General features: G+C 41.0%; 3 protein-coding genes across 5 annotated transcripts; 1 reads left to right on the top strand and 2 right to left on the bottom strand.

Annotated features, from left to right (window-relative positions):
- Positions 1 to 37: 37 nt before the first annotated feature.
- Positions 38 to 2171, bottom strand: c1h22orf39 (chromosome 1 C22orf39 homolog). Its single transcript, XM_030782970.1, has 3 exons — positions 2136 to 2171; positions 1147 to 1314; positions 38 to 1006 (listed from the first exon to the last, which is right to left on the bottom strand). The coding sequence occupies exons 1-3, from the start codon at positions 2160 to 2162 to the stop codon at positions 875 to 877; spliced, it is 327 nt and encodes a 108-aa protein (XP_030638830.1). The 5' UTR covers positions 2163 to 2171; the 3' UTR covers positions 38 to 874.
- A 641-nt stretch (positions 2172 to 2812) lies between these two features.
- ufd1l (ubiquitin recognition factor in ER associated degradation 1) lies at positions 2813 to 6792 on the bottom strand. 2 transcript variants are annotated; one of them, XM_030775145.1, is made up of 12 exons: positions 6713 to 6792; positions 6186 to 6318; positions 5803 to 5835; positions 5594 to 5715; positions 5252 to 5382; positions 4926 to 4998; positions 4768 to 4836; positions 4499 to 4567; positions 4141 to 4188; positions 3928 to 4016; positions 3747 to 3828; positions 2813 to 3550 (listed from the first exon to the last, which is right to left on the bottom strand). In XM_030775145.1, the coding sequence occupies exons 1-12, from the start codon at positions 6713 to 6715 to the stop codon at positions 3476 to 3478; spliced, it is 927 nt and encodes a 308-aa protein (XP_030631005.1). In that variant the 5' UTR covers positions 6716 to 6792; the 3' UTR covers positions 2813 to 3475. The 2 variants fall into 2 exon arrangements, with proteins under 2 accessions (XP_030631005.1, XP_030630998.1); XM_030775138.1 differs by lacking the exon at positions 6713 to 6792 and having other exon boundaries at positions 6186 to 6333.
- A 495-nt stretch (positions 6793 to 7287) lies between these two features.
- Positions 7288 to 12964, top strand: cdc45 (CDC45 cell division cycle 45 homolog (S. cerevisiae)). 2 transcript variants are annotated; one of them, XM_030785938.1, is made up of 18 exons: positions 7288 to 7338; positions 7561 to 7620; positions 7715 to 7807; positions 8010 to 8147; positions 8395 to 8553; positions 8788 to 8846; positions 9018 to 9066; positions 9398 to 9459; positions 9604 to 9654; positions 9840 to 9959; positions 10103 to 10234; positions 10364 to 10462; positions 10619 to 10780; positions 10897 to 11035; positions 11179 to 11262; positions 11510 to 11628; positions 11767 to 11843; positions 12900 to 12964. In XM_030785938.1, the coding sequence occupies exons 1-18, from the start codon at positions 7288 to 7290 to the stop codon at positions 12962 to 12964; spliced, it is 1719 nt and encodes a 572-aa protein (XP_030641798.1). The 2 variants fall into 2 exon arrangements, with proteins under 2 accessions (XP_030641798.1, XP_030641807.1); XM_030785947.1 differs by lacking the exon at positions 8010 to 8147.
- Positions 12965 to 17249: the final 4285 nt, after the last annotated feature.

Below are 17249 nucleotides of genomic sequence, written 5' to 3'. Positions count from 1 at the left end.
CTGCGTAGTTGTGTGACATGTTTAACAGCATTAATAAGGTCTCACATGAAATTTCAAAGGGAAGCCCCTGTATGAAATGCTTACATAAACAGGTGTTTTGTGCGGCATGAATCCAGAGGCATAAAAGACACCCAACACAGTTTCTACATGTGGGACGTTTTCAGCTTGAAGAATACCACTGAAAGCATCTTTAGACCAGCATGAATGTGTGAGAGAGCCACGCTTGCATAAAAACCACTGCATTTTCAACTTGGTACAAAGTACACGGTGCCTCTCACCCATTCTGTACTTAAAGTCAAATCATTAACTCTGACTATAGTCTGTTTCATAAACGAAAAAGCACATTCTCTAATTAATATCATAACATTTAACGATTTCATAAATTATACTCGCACAGGGCCACTCAGAAGTTTTAACTTAACACAGAACACAAAGTTTCACTTTTACACCCTCTTCAATGTTATGTTTTTTGTCTCCTCTGCTTTAGAAGCAAAGGTCTGAAATCTCAGGACCATTCAGAGCCTTAATGAGAGAAATTCCAGCCAGGCCTCCAGAGGATGTGCAGGCACTTAACTGTTGAGTGGAACTTCAGTTGGAGGCTTTAGTTTGGGTGTGACCACAGAGTCACGTTAGCGGTGCATAGGAGGACCATAGACTGGACGGAGAGTTGCGTGGGAGTGGAGAGTGTGTAACTAAGAGTCCTGAGAGGTCTGGGCTGGTTGCACGGCAACAGCGAATCCCTTAAGGAGCTAAAGAGGTATGGCCTGTTCTCAACAATCCTGCCCCCTGCCCCCTTTTTAATGGGCAGATGTCAGTCAGGAATCGAATTGAACAGTTAAGGTGTGTTTGTGTGTGTGTGTGTGTGTGTGTGTGTTCAAGAGTCCTGTGGTTTTCCCTGGTTGAGAGGGGAGTGCCAGTCAGCAGGGGGGGTTTGTCTGAGCTCCCACACCGGAGTGAAGTTTCTCTGCTCTGCGACGCGGTTCCTCTCACTCTGCTGAAGAGATTCCTGGGGGAGGGGATACAAAGTTCTACAATTTTATAGGCGACAAATAACTGTGTGGCCAACAAACGTGCCCGAGCTGTACGGTAGATCACATTTTGGAAGGTGTAGATGTTAGTTAATGTACTGTAATCTGAGGTGCTGACCTTGCAGTGTGTGCTTTGAATTTTTTCCCACTCTCTGCACATGTGGTAGTCTTCCTTCCACTGCTCGCAGGACGGGAATGTGCCATAAACGTAGTAGTGATGGAAACGGTTCCTCAGACTCTTACAGTGCCTGAATTCACTCCAGTAGTAGTCACACGGCCGTGGAGGCTAAAGACATAAGTAATGATTACAGCTGAACGGACCCTCATACAAACACATGCAACAAACACCTACACTGACATGCTTTTTATAGAAATGCTCTGTCAGTTATAATGTCTGAGTCTCTCAGATCATGTTCAATACAGACGCAGCAGTTATACAATTGACTGTGTGTGTGTATGTATATATATACACACACACACACACACATATACATACATACATACATATATATATATATATATATATATATATATATATATACACACACACACACACACACACACATATATATATATATATATATATATATATATATATATATATATATCTAGGTATTGTATATGAATTTCTGTACTGCTTAATATTAAAGGAAATTGTGACTTGGACTCATGACTTCGATCACTCTATTCGGTCGAAAACTCTCGTAAGGTAATTAGAACCACCAATCGCTTCATCCTAGCTTACTGTCCTAGCATAGCTTTCACGCCATTCGCTGTACACTAGGCTGACAAGCAATGAAACCTATAAGGTAATGAGGGTTTCAACGGCAGTCAGAGCAAATTTAAACTCTGACGTGACTGACAAACTGTGTTCATGCTGGTGATGTTTAAGGTCTTCCGGAGACATGTGGCTGTTCAATTTCATTTGATAAATAGTAAGTTAGCTGGACGCTAGCCAATACAGAATAACGTCTTATAAGATCACAAAAACATAGCACCGAAACAGTTCATTAACATTGTGCAATAGGAAAACGCAATACATACAACCGATTAAAACATCCATACCATAACTCTATTGTATAGCAACGAATGTCAAATCAATCTTACCCTCCACGGCAAGTCTGACCCTGCCATTGCCCAATTGTGTGTGAAGTGAGGAAAGTGTAATTTGTGTGAGACCTCCAATTTACTTCCGGATTATGTTATCAGTGGGCTCCTTCAAAATAAGGGCTTCTTTCGTCTGTAAACGTCGGGAGTCGGTTTATTAATAACCGCTGGCGACGATGTTAACCAATTCCAGCTTTATTTTACATTTTATTTGGCATAATATTACAATATTGAAGCAGTTCCCTCTAAGCAATTGTCATTCTTCTTCTATAGATTCATACTTTGGCTATTATTTTGAAGCAAGTCCCGGGTCATAAGAGTAGTGATTACCGTTGTGTTGGACCTTTGTTGATGTAGCGTTGTTATGAGGTAGCTGCTAATCGGGGAGAAGTTCAGCAAAGTCATTAGGCACAGGGTGGATAAAGTCAGGAACAGAGCAGACAGTGTTTATCAGAGTCCAGAATATATCAGCCTAGCGACCGTAAACTGTGACAATCATTGAGATGTCCAGAACATAGTAAAATACATTCCCATGTTTTTAACTCAGACTTATTTCTCAAGTAGGTTTTTCATTTTTTTCTACAATGTTTTATCTTCTTGGAACAGAGAATCACAACCAGAGCCAATGATCAACACCTGCACACTTTCAAATAACTGAAAAGAAAGAGATTGTTTCAAGAGTAAGCTTTATTGAAAACCTGAAAGTAAGCACTGCATATAAATAAACGAAACGTTTTTATTCTATTTCTTTCATAATTCCCAGTGCTCACTGTGGAGCCTCCGATGCTTCAGAAATGTAAAAATTAAAGATTCATTCATACCAATGGACCTGTTCCAATACTTTTTCCAAAAAAAAAGAGAGATCCATTTACAATATTTTTTAATAGATATAGTCCTTCTTAGAAAAAGAAATCAATATCCAAAGAAATGAAACAGAACTGTAAGCTCTGTTAGAGCCAAAGAAGAGAATGATTGAGCGGTAACCAAATCGGAGACAACATAGTATTTGTTGTATCTGAAAGATAGCCCCTGTGCTAATTTTAGTGTTTCTTTCCTCTGTGAGCTTACCCTTTTGGTCACAAATCTGAATCACTAGCATAACTGTAATCGTTAATTATTAGGTTTTTATACATGACTTCATGTGATGCTTTTTTTTTTTTTTTTTTTTTCAATAATTTATCCATCCCATTAACACATTCTGTCCTGCTTTTACTTTAATAATCCAGAGAGGCAATTGGGCTGATCATTCAAATACTTCAAACAGACAGTTGACCCAGGTGTGGTGAGAGCTCATCCGGTGTAACTCCTTTCTTGATGACTGATGGACAATATTTATCCGTTCAGGGCTTCCTCCCTTTCTTACGCAGCGACTGACCCTCTCCAGAGAAAGCGATGAAGTTGCTCACCGAGTCATCCTGTACGCAATGCGAGAACAGAACATAAACAAACACAGCTCAAAACGGTGACACAAACAGGACATCTTAACGAATAGCTTCAACCGGAACGCATTGGGGGAGGGGGGGGGGGGGGGGGAGCCCAAGGAAGCATTCTGATCTTTTGGATACAATAAAAAAAAAGAAAACATCTAAATTACAGTCTTTATCTCCTAACCTCTTCTGTTTTCTTGGGCTGCGGCCGGGAATTTCGAATGAAGGTGATCCTGCCGACTTTGAACTCGTAGTTTGGGATCCCCCTTCATGAGAAAAGAAAAATGAATGACATGGAAAAAAAAGTCAAGATAATGACATTTTTTTCATGATCACAAGGTGGGAGTGATAGGGTTTGTTCTGACCGTCTGATGTCGCTTGGATCAATGGGGGCGGGACTAGGCTCGATGCCTTTCTTTTTTCCATCCAACCGATTCCCGGACCCTGTGAATGCCTGAGGACAGAGATGAGGGAAACCAAAAAATAATGATGATGGGTAGGAAAAATGAGCCACTTCTCAGGTTTCAAAGAGAGCTGGAGCCAGGAAACCACGTCTGTCAATGTACGTGTCCACTTACCCTGAAACCCACATCCATTTCATAGTTAGCGGGGTCAGTCTCCTCCTCCTGTAACACACACATATTGAGCATTAAAGCCAGACTGTACAGTAATAACTAATCACATATCACTCTTGCATAACTCCATTTAAGAAAGCACCTTCAGAAACAGCTTTGTGTGCAGGTATGCACATCTGTATCAAATGTTTAGTATATGTACTTAAGTCTATGTCAGTACTATTCAAGACAATGAAAGAGAAGGAGAGCAGACAGATAATAGGTGTACTCAGACTGAATTGATTAAACAATGCCCGAAAGAACAATCGTTCACTGTTTAGTGCAATAGTACAGAGTAAATAACGTTGTTGTTAAAACATACTGTAGGCTCTTCGTGATGCTGTGAGTGTCTCTCTGGCTCTTTGTAACCAAGAGGAGCATCAAAGTCCACCTGGGGAGAAAGAACAAGAAGCCTCAGACAGATTAGAGGGCCGTGGATTGAACTGTCATCGCATCTGGCTGTGCTTACATATGAATCCCAACAGCTCTGAGCCTTAAGCATGCAGCAAAGACACATACAAGGATCAACATAATACACACATATATGTAAAACATATGTTATGAATCTAAGAGACAATAAGTCATTCCTACATTCATATCACACTCGATGATGGACACGGCCTTGTCTGGTTTGGTCTCCATCACACGCAGCTCATAGATCTGAAATGAAGGAATCTCATCCTCAATTCACAGGCAGAACTTGAGGAAAAAACCCAGTGATTGACATCAATGTTTTAGTGTACACTCACCTTTTCGTTGTAATTGATGGCGATGACATCACCGGTCGTCAAACAAGCAAAATTTCTCAACGCATTTTCTAATCTGTGGAGAGCAAATGTTTACATGACATTAGAAACAGAGAAGGACAATGACACTTAAACTGTATGATAGAGAAGAACAGTAACAGTCTGAGCGAGAGAGGCACAAGCCCAAAACGTCTCCATGAAAAGGAAGAAGCTCAAAGATTTAACTCTACAAATGATATATCCTTATGGAAGCTGCTACACATCTTCACAGAGTCATGTATTTTTACAGTCTGATTATGACTGCTGAAAAATTAACAAGTGTTACATACACTGCTTTGGGGTTGGTGATGTCCAGGAAGTCAGGACTCTGAGGTTGAAATTTGGAGTATGTTGCCACCATGAGATTAACACTCTCAACCTGGACCAAACCTCCTTCTTCCAACAACAAGTTCTGCATCATCTGAGAAAAAAAACAGCCAAAGTAAACGTACATATTTAAAAAAAAAAACTCATGCAGGTAAATACAACCATTCACACACAAAATAAAGGCATTTGGAAACCCGCATAATATTTCTGTATTGTTTAAATGGAGAATTGACTGTGTGTGTGTGTGTGTGTGTGTGTGTGTGTGTGTGTGTGTGTGTGTGGGCGGGGGAGTAGTGGTCTCTCACCCAGTGGGGCAGATAGCAGATTCCTTCATCAGCAACAAATTCCAGAACCCCGCAGTGTGTCATTCTGTCTGAGTTCTTATTGGTCAGTTTGAACAACATGGGGTATGTGATATTCAGTCTGCCTACAGGGTTGAAAGAGTAGAGATTTAACTGTAATTTCAAAATGATGTTGTAAGACTCTTATATGAATACATTTCTTCAGTACTCACTCAGCTGGTCCAGAGCAGAGGGAGGCATGATGACTGAAAACAAGACAATAACAAATTAATTAAACATTAGCACCTTACAGAAATCAGTGGTTTGGCCATGAGAAAAAATAACATTTAATTAGTCTTTGTTCTAATCCATGCACAAAGCTAGTCCAGTTGAGTGTGTGCGCATGACCTCAGCTAGTAGCTGCTCTTAAATGACAGGTTGATATTGAGATGTCTAAGCCCCCTTTCAGGGTTTTCTCTGTCACTTCCGCCAAAAACAAAGGGTTAAAATATTCGGTCTCATTTGAAACACTGCAGAACGTCTTCAACAACAACAACAGGCAACGGTCCATGACATTAAAGAAATTGATCGGTGCAAGAGAATGTGTGTCATGTACTTTTTCCTCCTTTTTCCACATCTGACCGGTCGTTGGGCCCCGCCAACATAGACACCGAATAGCAGCGGTACTGTGTGGAAAACCGGTTCTGAAAGCCCCGCGGCATCGGGTGGTCAAACATGTTGAAGGAAAACTGCAGGGATAACATACAGAGGAGTAAACAAAACAGAGCAAACGTTCATTTGCTTCGCTTTAGTACGGAGCTCTGGCTAACTCTAGCAACAGCAAGGCAGCGCCTGCGTCAAGCGCATAACAGAACATCTGGGTGGGTGATGCTGCCACATAAAAGCAAAAAAAACCCGTAACACAATCAACGTCGAGTATTTAAAGATTCGTATTTAACAGTGGAACAGCTGCAATACAGTTCTGACAAATATTGCAGATGACAGTGACAGTGCATCTTTGCTTGTGTGTTTCAATTAGCCTGATAGCATTAGCTTATTTGAGTTTAAAAAGACGACAACTAGTTACAGTATCTTCCTAAAAAAATCAGTGACGCTACAGATTACCAATCAATGATCACGTACCATGTTGTATGTTTTCTCACTGCTGCTTACAAATCTTACGGCCGTGAAATATTTGTTGTAGTCGCAACTCAAAAGCCTGACTAGTAGTTCTTCTGGGGAAAGGATATGACGTACCGGCAAAACAAAGCATTAACACCAATCATTTGCAGCATGAAGTTTTGTAACCAATCAAAATCACTCCTTTAGAATGCGCTCATGGGCTAAAGGTTTTGTGGTCAAATTGCATATTCTAAAAATCTTTGACACAAAAATAATAACTTAATCTAATGGAGGATTATAAATTGTTTTTTATGTTTCGAAACTTGAGCAAATCGGTTATTCGATTATTTTATAAATCTTATGCGAAACAGATGTCTTTTCGGATAGGTTAAAATTTTACCTGTAGCAATAATGCTATTGGTGCATTTTCTCTAAAGCTGTCACTGATACTTAATTCTATTGGCTATTTTATCACAACAGCAACCAATCCGTCAATGAAAGCATTTGGCGCCTGAGTTTTAACAAGAGAGCTGTATGCAACTTTGCAGTTTTGTGGAAATACTTATTTAGTTACATTTTAACGCACATATTTCAAAATGTTTGTTACAGACATTCGAAGGGAATTTTATGAGGTGGTCGTCAATCAGGTAAGCGCTGAGTTACTTTTGCTATATCCGCGAGGAAGCTAATGTCTCAGTAATGGAGACTGTAATATAAAATGAATGTACGCAGTTTAAGCGAGGCAGCGAAGTACAACGCTAGCGTAGAAATTAAACTGTTATAGTCATAATGTTGTCGTTAATGTTTCTATTTCGACTGTTGGCGTGCGAAGTTGTCAAATGCTGACTGCCTTTGTTTATAATTCTCAGAGAGTGGCTCTCCTGGTATCGCCAGACATCGATTCTTTATGCGCGTGTAAAATACTACAGGTAAGAGCGTTGTCTCTACGATAACAGTTGAGGTCTGCCTTTGATGATGTGACCTTTTATTATGGCAAACTCATAACTGTCGTATATTTCCCAGGCATTGTTTCATTGTGATCAAGTCCAGTACACACTCGTTCCCGTGACAGGATGGCAGGACCTCGGAACTGCTTTCATTGAGCACAAGGAACAGGTGTGTTATGTAATCAGACATCCACATTATTAGCAATTTATAGATATCAGAGAAGTAATGATAAGTGTGTTCTATTTAAATCTTTAATCGTGTTGAGACGCGTGGGGCTTTTAGCTTTAAGCTGAAACGTATTGATAAGACTTGAAGTCGTTGTAAATTCAGTGTATGAATAACATACCATTTTGTGTGATTCTCCTGACAGTACCGTTATTTTGTCCTGATTAACTGCGGGGCAAATGTTGACCTTCTCGAGACTCTTCAACCTGAAGATGACTCCATCTTCTTCATCTGTGATACACACAGGCCTGTGGATGTGGTGAATGTGTACAACGACACACAGGTAAATACAGTCTCCAAGGGAAAAACCTTTGCGTCAACACGAGGACAGTTTTGAATACAGGGGTTCTTTTTTTAATGTGTGTAGCTAAAAAGTTACATTTAAGTACTACTTTCAAACAGAATATTCTTTTACTGCAAAATGTATTATGACAAGTTTCGTCATTTAAGACACTATCTAAATAGTGAATTATCCCTAATTCCAGACACATTGATGAGGCTGAGTGAGATGTTAATGTTGATATTTCTAGATTAAGCTGCTGATAAAACAGGACGATGATCTAGGCGTACCTTCCTACGACGATATCTTTCGGGACGACGAGGAGGATGAGGAAGGAGACGGGGAAGATTCTGGAAATGAAAGCGATGGTGGCTCAGAGCCTTCTGGGAAACGCAGGCGCTTTGATGAGGCAGGGTTTTTTTTTTTTGGGTTTTTTTTCCCCTCAACTTATTCTCTACGTATTTGCGTTACGTACCATTCGTCTAATTTCACTAGACATCTTACAGAGGAACTTTGTGTGTGATGCTCCTGGGGAAAAAAACATGTAAATTCCCACTTTTGAGGGACTGTGGGATGGAGAATAGGAAACCAGTTGGACTAACTGGGAACGTGATTCGTGATAACACTCGTGTTTATGTGACAGGGCGCGGTGGAAAGGAGAATTGAACGACGGCGCGCTAAGAGGGAATGGGAGGCTCGCAGGTGAGGGTCTAATGCTCATTTAATGCTGTACACTCAAAAAAAAAAAAACACCCACTGTGGGGAAAAAATTACAGAACTGGTACAGAGTGAAAATAAATGTTCATATGATGGAGCATTCTTTGTGACTGAGTGCCACAGTATTTTAATATTTGGAAACAATTTTATTTCTAGGAGGGAGATCCTCTTTGACTATGAGCAGTATGAATACCACGGAACATCAGTAAGTGTGACTGTGTATGATTGTATAAACCTTGGGCTTTATGACAGAAATTGCTCACAGTAAGAGGGCTGATTCACAATCCTATCAGTAACATTGCATCTGCTGAAGGCAGCTGATCCTGGATCAGCACTCTGAAACACTTTGGTACAGGTGGCAGTCACTGGTCATGTCATAGGACCTCTGCACTGATTGAACGCTCACACGACTCAAAGCAAGTTTGTGTTATAGGTGACATTAGTTAAAGTGGCTCAATACAGCAGTGGCATTCTTGGCGGTCTTGCTCAGCTCTGAGGAGGGCGTTAATGGAAAATGACTTTATTTTCGGTTGTAGGCTGCCATGGTAATGTTTGAGCTGGCCTGGGTAATGACTAAAGACACTAAAGACATGCTATGGTGAGTAACACAGGCCCGTGGACTGTGTATTTATTTCAGACTGCTGGAGTTTGTTTGTGTGTGTGTGTGTGTGTGTGTGTTGCACAGAATAGTTGATTATATTGGTGCATGCGTTTTAACATTTTTACTTGTTTCTTTTATCAGGTGGAGTATTATTGGCCTGACAGATCAGTGGATTCATGATAGAATTACACAGTAAGGAACTCCCCTGTTCACTTCAACAAATGTTCTCTTTGAACTCTGCTTTCCCAAAGTACGCTGTACACACACACACGCACATAAACAGTCAGTCTCTCTCTCTCTCCCCCTCTCCCTCTCTCCCCCCCTCTCTCTCTCTCTCTCTCTCTCTCTCTCTCTCTCTCTCTCTCTCTCTCTCTCAGTATGAAGTACGTGACAGACATCGCCACCCTGCAGCGTCACGTGTCTCGACACAACCATCGCAATGAGGACGAGGAAAACTCCCTGTCCATCGACTGCATGAGGATCTCCTTCGAGTACGAGTATCCTACAAAAACCAGCGCATACCCGTGCATGTTTAATTCTCTGTCCATCGTTCAGGGAATCTCATAGTGTATATGTATGTGTGTGTGTGTGTGTGTGTGTTCGTATGTGAGTGTTTACACAACCCTTAACTCTGTGGCAGTCTCCGCCTGGCGCTGTATCAACACTGGTCTCTCTACGAGAGCATCTGTAATTCTAGCTACACTTCCTGTCATTTTAAACTCTGGTCCATCAACGGGCAGAAAAAACTCCAGGAATTCCTGGCGGACATGGGGTGAGTTGCCAATCCGTGACTGTAATCCCTTTTATTACAATGGAGAGTCTTTAGAGGAACCCTGCTCGTCAGCAGGAGCCTGGAGTTCCTCTGTACTTTATCAGATCTGTCTTTTTTTTTCCCCCTCAGTCTCCCATTAAAACAGGTGCAACAGAAGTTCAACTCCATGGATATGTCAATCAAAGAGAACTTACGGGAGGTCATTGAGGAGTCTTCCAACAAATTTGGGTGCGAGCGAATAATAAAGACCTCCCATATGGACAACGAATCATTGTATTAATTCTGCAGTTATTGTGTTTATTTCATCAATGACATATGCAAACACATTTTCCTGCCAGACTAATGTGTGTGTGTGTGTGTGTGTGTGTGTGTGTGGTTTTGCAGGATGAAGGATATCCGTGTGCAGACGTTTGGCGTCCACTTTGGCTTTAAAAATCGTTTCCTGGCCAGTGACGTGGTCCATGCTGCGACTGCCCTTCTGGAGAACGTGGAGAAAGATGAGAGCCCGACGGATAACTTTATCAAAGCCCTAGACTGCTTGTCCAGGTACGCACACGCACACGCATGCACAACTGTATCAGTTCAGCAGTCAGATCCACAGATGCAGTGCACTGCTGTTCCAGGTAAACACTCTCTATGTGTGTTTTGTTGTGTCTGCCTAGGTGTAATTTAGACCAGTTACATTTGGGCATTAACCTGGCCAAGAAGAAACTCAAGGCCATTCAACAAACAGTGGCCAGTTGCATCTGCACCAACCTCATTCTTTCACAAGGACCTTTTCTCTATTGTCACCTACTGGAGGTGAGTACACGCCAACACCTCTGCTGCTCATGGCATAGGCTTTCCTCTGGGTGGAGCCTCTCCTCTGTGAGACAGGTGTATGACAGTTAACTCAGAGTCTGATTGGTTGGTTGGTATTTGATTGGCATATGGAACTTTTTCAGGGAACACCAGATGTGAAGCTGTTCTCCAAACCCATGGCACTGACTCTGCTCTGCAAATACCTGCTCAAAGCCTTTGTCTGCTCTGTAAGCCCTTCCCAAATACAACTTTTATAACTGACTCTATCGCCATTACAGCTACGTTTGAACATAATTACAACAGTTTTTATTTATTTATTTATTTTTATTGATATTTATTTTGAAAGTCAGAGGTGTTCGCTGTTGGAATGTGGGGACCGGCGTGTGTAAAGGTTGGGCTAAAGTGTGAAATGCCTTTCCGTGTTTTATTCCTGTGTGTGTGTGTGTGTGTGTGTGTGTGTGTGTGTGTTTGCAGACCAGGAATAAGCGCTGTAAGGTTCTTCCGCTGATTATGGCCGCGCCCATGGATGTAGAGAAGGGCTCTGTGATCGTCCTGGGCATTCCCCCAGAATCTGATACCTCTGACAAGAAGAAGTAAGAAACTGTGTGTGAGAGAGAGTGTGAGTGAGAGAGTGTGTGAGTTATTGTGTTCCAATTCAGGAGGTGATGGAGTATTGAATAGGCTGTATTTGTTTTCATTTAACATTACCTCTGTTTCTTGTCTTTTTTCAGTTTCTTTGGCAGGGCCTTCGAGAAGGCCGCTGAGAGCACAGGTTCTAGAACTCTCCATGACCACTTTGACACATCCAGTGAGTAACTGTGTACCCAGCACATAATGAAATTTCACTTTGGTATCACTTGGTAAATCAAAATTTCCTTTGAAAAAGTTGTTTACCGATGTTCAGAGTCAGAACTCAATGCAGTCAAAATCTTGTTTATTAGTACAGGTTTGTCCGTATACATTGACAAGGCCAATGTAGTCCATACAAGGATAAATTACCAGTTCCCATTCATTCCCTGATTTAAAAGTCCCCAGAGGTTTTCATCCCTATATAGAGTACATGTTTTCTTTACCTAGAGGAGCCTCTGAAGTTTACATGACTGCTACTGTCAGGCCTTTTTGGGAACCCTTTTACTGTCAGTATTTGAGACCACTGTGACCACTAGGGGGCACACCAGTCTCTTATTACATATATTGGTGTCTGTGTGCTGTTGGAGTTAATGTTTCCCAGAAATAAGGAGAGATTAAATAACACAACACTTGTACTTTGAATGATTTACGACAAGTTACTATTGTGTCTGTCAAGTGTTTTTTTTTTGTTTTTTTTTTAGTTGTTTAATTCTGAAAAACAATAGGTTGTAAAGTTATAGTCGTAATAGTTGAACTGTAGCTGTAACTGTATAAAGTCAGAATTCAAATGTACTGACACTTAAGACGCTGACACTTAAGATTTATGTAGAAGTGGCTGAATTCGCCGTTGAATTTCTTAACTTGTCGCTGTCGAATACTACTGACACACATACAAAAACAGAGCGGTTAGACGCACGTGTGCATGCAGACACACTGTTACTTTTCTCACGTTTGTGGTCAGTTTGGTGCCAAATGCCACTCTGGCGCCCCTGAAACACGCGCACGCTCACACACACACACACACACACACACACACACACACACACACACACACACGCATGCATATTAAATGTACCACACAATGTTCGGACAAACATTTAATACCTCTCCTCCCATCCTTCCTCTCTGACTTTTATATTGTTCTTATGCTTTCTTTTCGTTCATTCTCTCTCTCTTTCTTTTTTTCTTTATTTCCTTCTCTCTTTCTCTCTGTCTTTCTTACTTCTCTGTCTAGTTATCGAGCTGAAGATGGAGGACAGAGGGAAGTTTCTGGATGCTCTCGTCACTCTGCTCTCATGATGTCCAGCTGCATTCTGGGAAAACCCCACTGAATATCGGATATCCAACAGTGGAACCTGGACACAGCAATAATGTTTTACAGGCTCTGCATGCATGCATGTGTGTGTGTGTGTGTGTATGTATGTTTGTCTCCTTCAGTTTTTTCCCAAGCATAACTTGATCTGTACATTTTCAGCAGATTTTTGTACACACACATGCACATGGCCTTTCGTGAATGGAATTTTACACCCCTTGAGCAAATGTGAGATTTCCCATGTTCCCAGTCAGTTTGGTGCCAAATACCATCTTGGCGCTTTACCTCCTGCGTGCGCTGTTTTAAAGCCGGAGCAGACTACCACCTCCGCCTGTCTCCCCACACACACTCACTCCCTCACATCTGGGTGCGCTCAGCTTACGTAGGTACTGTCTGCTCTGCTACCGCTGGTGACAAACATCCAGGCCCTCTACGGTTCCCCTCAGCCCAATCCGATTGGACGCCACTTCAAAATGCAATCCTGTGTATTATACTGTACAGTTTTCAGATGATTGTTTGTTTGTTTTTGTTTTTTTAATGTTGTTGTTTTGACCGTGTGTACATTTTTTAAATGTGGATTGTAGAACCTTCGACGTAATAAATGACATTGTATCAACCCAGCAAAGGATTATGCAATTTTTTTTTTTTACAAATCGCTCCACAGATGAGGTTTTGTTTTTTGTTTTTTTTGGGGGGGAGTTGGTGAGAAGTTTTATTCTGCGGTCTCTCGATGGAACCATCAGGGGCGTGCTGACGCGATGCTTTCAGAAGTTTTAAAACCATAATGGAGCTGCATTAGGATACCCAAAATTCTTTAGGGCTTTTTAAAATGTTACCTTAGGGCTTTAAAAACCTCGTCTTAAAACCATCAACCGCTATCTGATCATGACCTTGACCTTCACTCACAGCATTAGTTCTGACAGTGAGGAACAATCCTCGTACGAGCTGTTTTCTTTTTTCCCCTCCTCGATTCACATCTCATATTTTTGGCTTCCCTAATGTGTGTGTGATGATGATAAATCAGACTTTTGTGGTGTAGGACTGAACAGCACTTTTAGTTTAGTGTTTTTTTGTCTCTCTCTCTCTCTGTCCCATTCTGAATTGAATTTGTGTTCCTCTTTAGCTGAGGATTTGTAATTTTTTTCGGTGTCCCCTGAAATAGGTCAAAACGCCCATGTGTGCTGACTGAGCTTTTCTCATGTCGTGGACTACAATGTTTACAAACACTCGCTGAACTATCTCGTTATCTCATATCAGATGTAACGAACAGTCCCCCTCCCCCAAAAAAAACGTTTTATCTCTTGGGATCACACTCCCTTTTAAGGTGCTTCTTCAGTAAGTTCTTTATCCAGGATGTGACAATGTGTGGTTTAATACAAACCTGACACACATGCACAAATGGAGTGGACAGTCCTCACAGCTCACACACGCACACACACACACACGTACATCGATTGGGGGAAGAACCCACCCTGCTAATGACAGGATGGAGGTGTTTATGTTCAAGGTTATTATCAAACAGCGCCAAATAACCATTTACTCCCTCTGCATGGGAGGTAACAGCTTTTTTACCTCCATGGGGTTTTTTCCCAAATCTTTCTTTTTTTTCTAAAATTGAATCTTCATGATTTTATTTTTAGGGGAAATGATAATAGCAAGAAACAAGAAAGTAATTAGGCAAAGATAAAGACTGATTTTTAATAGAGGAGAACACTACCTGAAAAAATCACTTTTTAGGATGTTCATCTCAGTATTGTACTGTATTAGAACCGCATACTCACCATTGTATCTCAGTCCCACTGCTTTTGAATTAAAAACAGCAAAGTAATATACACAAATAGTATTCATAAAACATTCACACACGCACAGTTTAAATGTACGCTCAGAATACGTGTTCGCTAAGGACCGAGAAACAGATGAAGTCATGGATGGAGTCTGTCAAAGGTTGGTTAAATGCACTAAAGATACAACTTTCAAATAAATAGATTATACAACATTTCAGAGTCACCAGTTAGTTGACTTAGACGGATGATAAAAGGAATACAGTGGAACTTGTTACAGTTTGTTTTGTTTCAATTTGTGCTCAGTCTGTTTCTTGTTTTTTTTTAATATGGTGGTAACTTTTAGGCAGGGTCTTGGGGGAGGGGTACTGCCCATTATGAGAAGCTAAGCCCTTTGCCTGACTCAATAACACAGACAGCACCCCCAACTGCCTCTCTCTCTCCCCCATGCTGATATGGGGCTCACTGCTCTTTCCACTGAGCTGCTTCTGAGGAATGTGACGTGTTGCCCCGGCGATACAGAACACACGTGGAGAGAGAGCGAGAGAGAGAGAGACAGAGCGAGAGAGAGAGAGTGAGAGAGAAGTGACTAACAGAAGCTTTGTTGCTGGGTCATTTGTGACTAACAGTAATGTCCTTTTCCTGCTCTCTCTCTCTCACACACACACACACACACACACACACACACCCTCACTCCATCCCCTTCTCTCAGTCATCTCATGTCCTTAAAAGTTACTGTTCCAGTAGTGTTTGTACTTTGTTTTTGTTTTGTTTTGTATTTAAAGATATTCTCAGATGTTCTAAGATTGTGTGAAGGATTAGCTTTACTGGTTGACCAGGGACAATAGACCTCATCTGTAAAAGGCAGCAACACACTGTGCTGTACACGTGCGTCACTGGACTACGCTTCATCCACTTACTATCAAGTGTGTGTGTGTGTGTGTGTGTGTGTGTAAGTGAGAGAGACACATACATACAGAGAGAGAGGGGAGTCACTTCTACACTACATACACTGTAACCATTGTTGAACAAATAAACAAATATAAGTTGAGAGTACTTAAAGTACTAAATTGTACAATAAACTAATTCTGCATGTCAGGATTACTTAAACTTATTGTGTTAGATATAACTCAAAAAGATTTTCGTTTGACTTACAGATTCTTGTTAATTGAACTTTTTGAGTTAACCAAGTCTAAAAGCTCGTATTTGAATGCATTATTTCACAAAGTCACATAATATATACACTTAATACATATTTTTAAGATCTAAAGGTGCTTCAAATCGTATACCTAGATTGGCGAAAGAGTGTACTTGCATTTCGAGACTGGTTTAAGATCGTCATGGAACAGTGACTTATCATTTGGGCGGGATTCTTACTTAGAGGCGTTCAATCATTATTTTACAGATGATACCGTCGCACCTTGCCAACCAAGCAGTGCACCAAATGCAAAGTAGTTGTAACGATGACTGCAGTGATTACCTTCTTTTTGAAAAACTCTTGTTTGTCGCTGTAGAAAGTTCACTAGGTCGAATGTAAGCGGAGGCGCCCCATAACGCACTGCGGCGCAGACGTCGGAATTCCAAAATTTTATGTTATAGCGACTTAATAATTTGGAGTTCATATTGCTTAAACCAAAAGTGATTCGGAATTAATCCAAAGTTTTTAGTTTACACAATTTTTAAGGACATTTTAAGTTCACAGAATTTAATAGAATAAAGTTATTTGAACGTTCAGGTTTACAGTGTAGATAGCATCCAAGGAATAATTCACCTTGTACCATCTCAAGCTGTACTATTTATAATTACAATGTAAGTACAAGTTAATAATACGTTACACGCCTAAAAACATAGCGTGCTAATTTTTATGAGAGGTTTCCCAAGTTGTTCTGAATTTTGATTCTCTATAGGGCCGCAGAAACACAAAGGTTCTAGATACCCAATGTTAGACACCCAGTAACTTTAGGAGGTTTCTGGGTACGTGACTATGACACCAGGGAGTGTCAGAAAAAAAAATCAAATTAAATGAATGTGTCTTGTTACAGTACACTTCGTTTGAGTAAGCTGTACAAGCTTTGTGTGTGTATGTGTGTGTGTGTGTGTTTCTCTGATTGCTATTTGTGTATAGAAGGGCGATCATTCATGGGCAGACAGCAGTGCAGCCAATTAAAATTTCATCCCACTGAGATGTCCTAACATATCCTCCTGAGCGGTTTGTGAGTAATGTCTGTGTGTGTGTGTGTGTGTGTGTGTCTGTGTGTGTGTGCTTGTGTTTATGGATCATGTGATTCAAGTCTTGGCTCCATGCTCTCTCATGTACAGGAATTTTGGGCTTTGTTTTGAGCCTCTTCCAGTCAGAATACAGTATAACATATGCATTGAACTCTTGTGAAGCATCTGTATCTGTGCAAAACATGCACGCACATCACATGGAACTGGATTGCATTGCCTCTCTCTAAGGGGTGAGGTCTATGATAAATCAAATAGGCTTTCA

Source organism: Chanos chanos, chromosome 1 (assembly GCF_902362185.1).
Source record: "Chanos chanos chromosome 1, fChaCha1.1, whole genome shotgun sequence".
In the NCBI taxonomy this organism is placed as follows: Eukaryota; Metazoa; Chordata; class Actinopteri; order Gonorynchiformes; family Chanidae; genus Chanos; species Chanos chanos.
The sequence above is the reverse complement of the archived record's forward strand: the minus strand, read 5'-3'. Positions and strand labels throughout refer to the sequence as shown.

Excerpts from the sequence above, each read along its gene's own strand:
- c1h22orf39 (XM_030782970.1), bottom strand. The coding sequence starts at position 2,162 with ATGGCAGGGTCAGACTTGCCGTGGAGG. Across the intron at positions 1,315-2,135 it reads GGTCAGACTTGCCGTGGAGG|CCTCCACGGCCGTGTGACTA; the intron begins GTAAGATTGATT and ends TTATGTCTTTAG. Across the intron at positions 1,007-1,146 it reads TTCAAAGCACACACTGCAAG|GAATCTCTTCAGCAGAGTGA; the intron begins GTCAGCACCTCA and ends CCCCTCCCCCAG.
- ufd1l (XM_030775138.1), bottom strand. The coding sequence starts at position 6,333 with ATGTTATCCCTGCAGTTTTCCTTCAACATGTTTGACCACCCGATGCCG. Across the intron at positions 5,836-6,185 it reads TGTGGAAAAAGGAGGAAAAA|TCATCATGCCTCCCTCTGCT; the intron begins GTACATGACACA and ends TCTTGTTTTCAG. Across the intron at positions 4,837-4,925 it reads CCATCAATTACAACGAAAAG|ATCTATGAGCTGCGTGTGAT; the intron begins GTGAGTGTACAC and ends CCTTCATTTCAG.
- cdc45 (XM_030785938.1), top strand. The coding sequence starts at position 7,288 with ATGTTTGTTACAGACATTCGAAGGGAATTTTATGAGGTGGTCGTCAAT. Across the intron at positions 7,339-7,560 it reads ATGAGGTGGTCGTCAATCAG|AGAGTGGCTCTCCTGGTATC; the intron begins GTAAGCGCTGAG and ends TATAATTCTCAG. Across the intron at positions 9,067-9,397 it reads ATGAATACCACGGAACATCA|GCTGCCATGGTAATGTTTGA; the intron begins GTAAGTGTGACT and ends TTTCGGTTGTAG.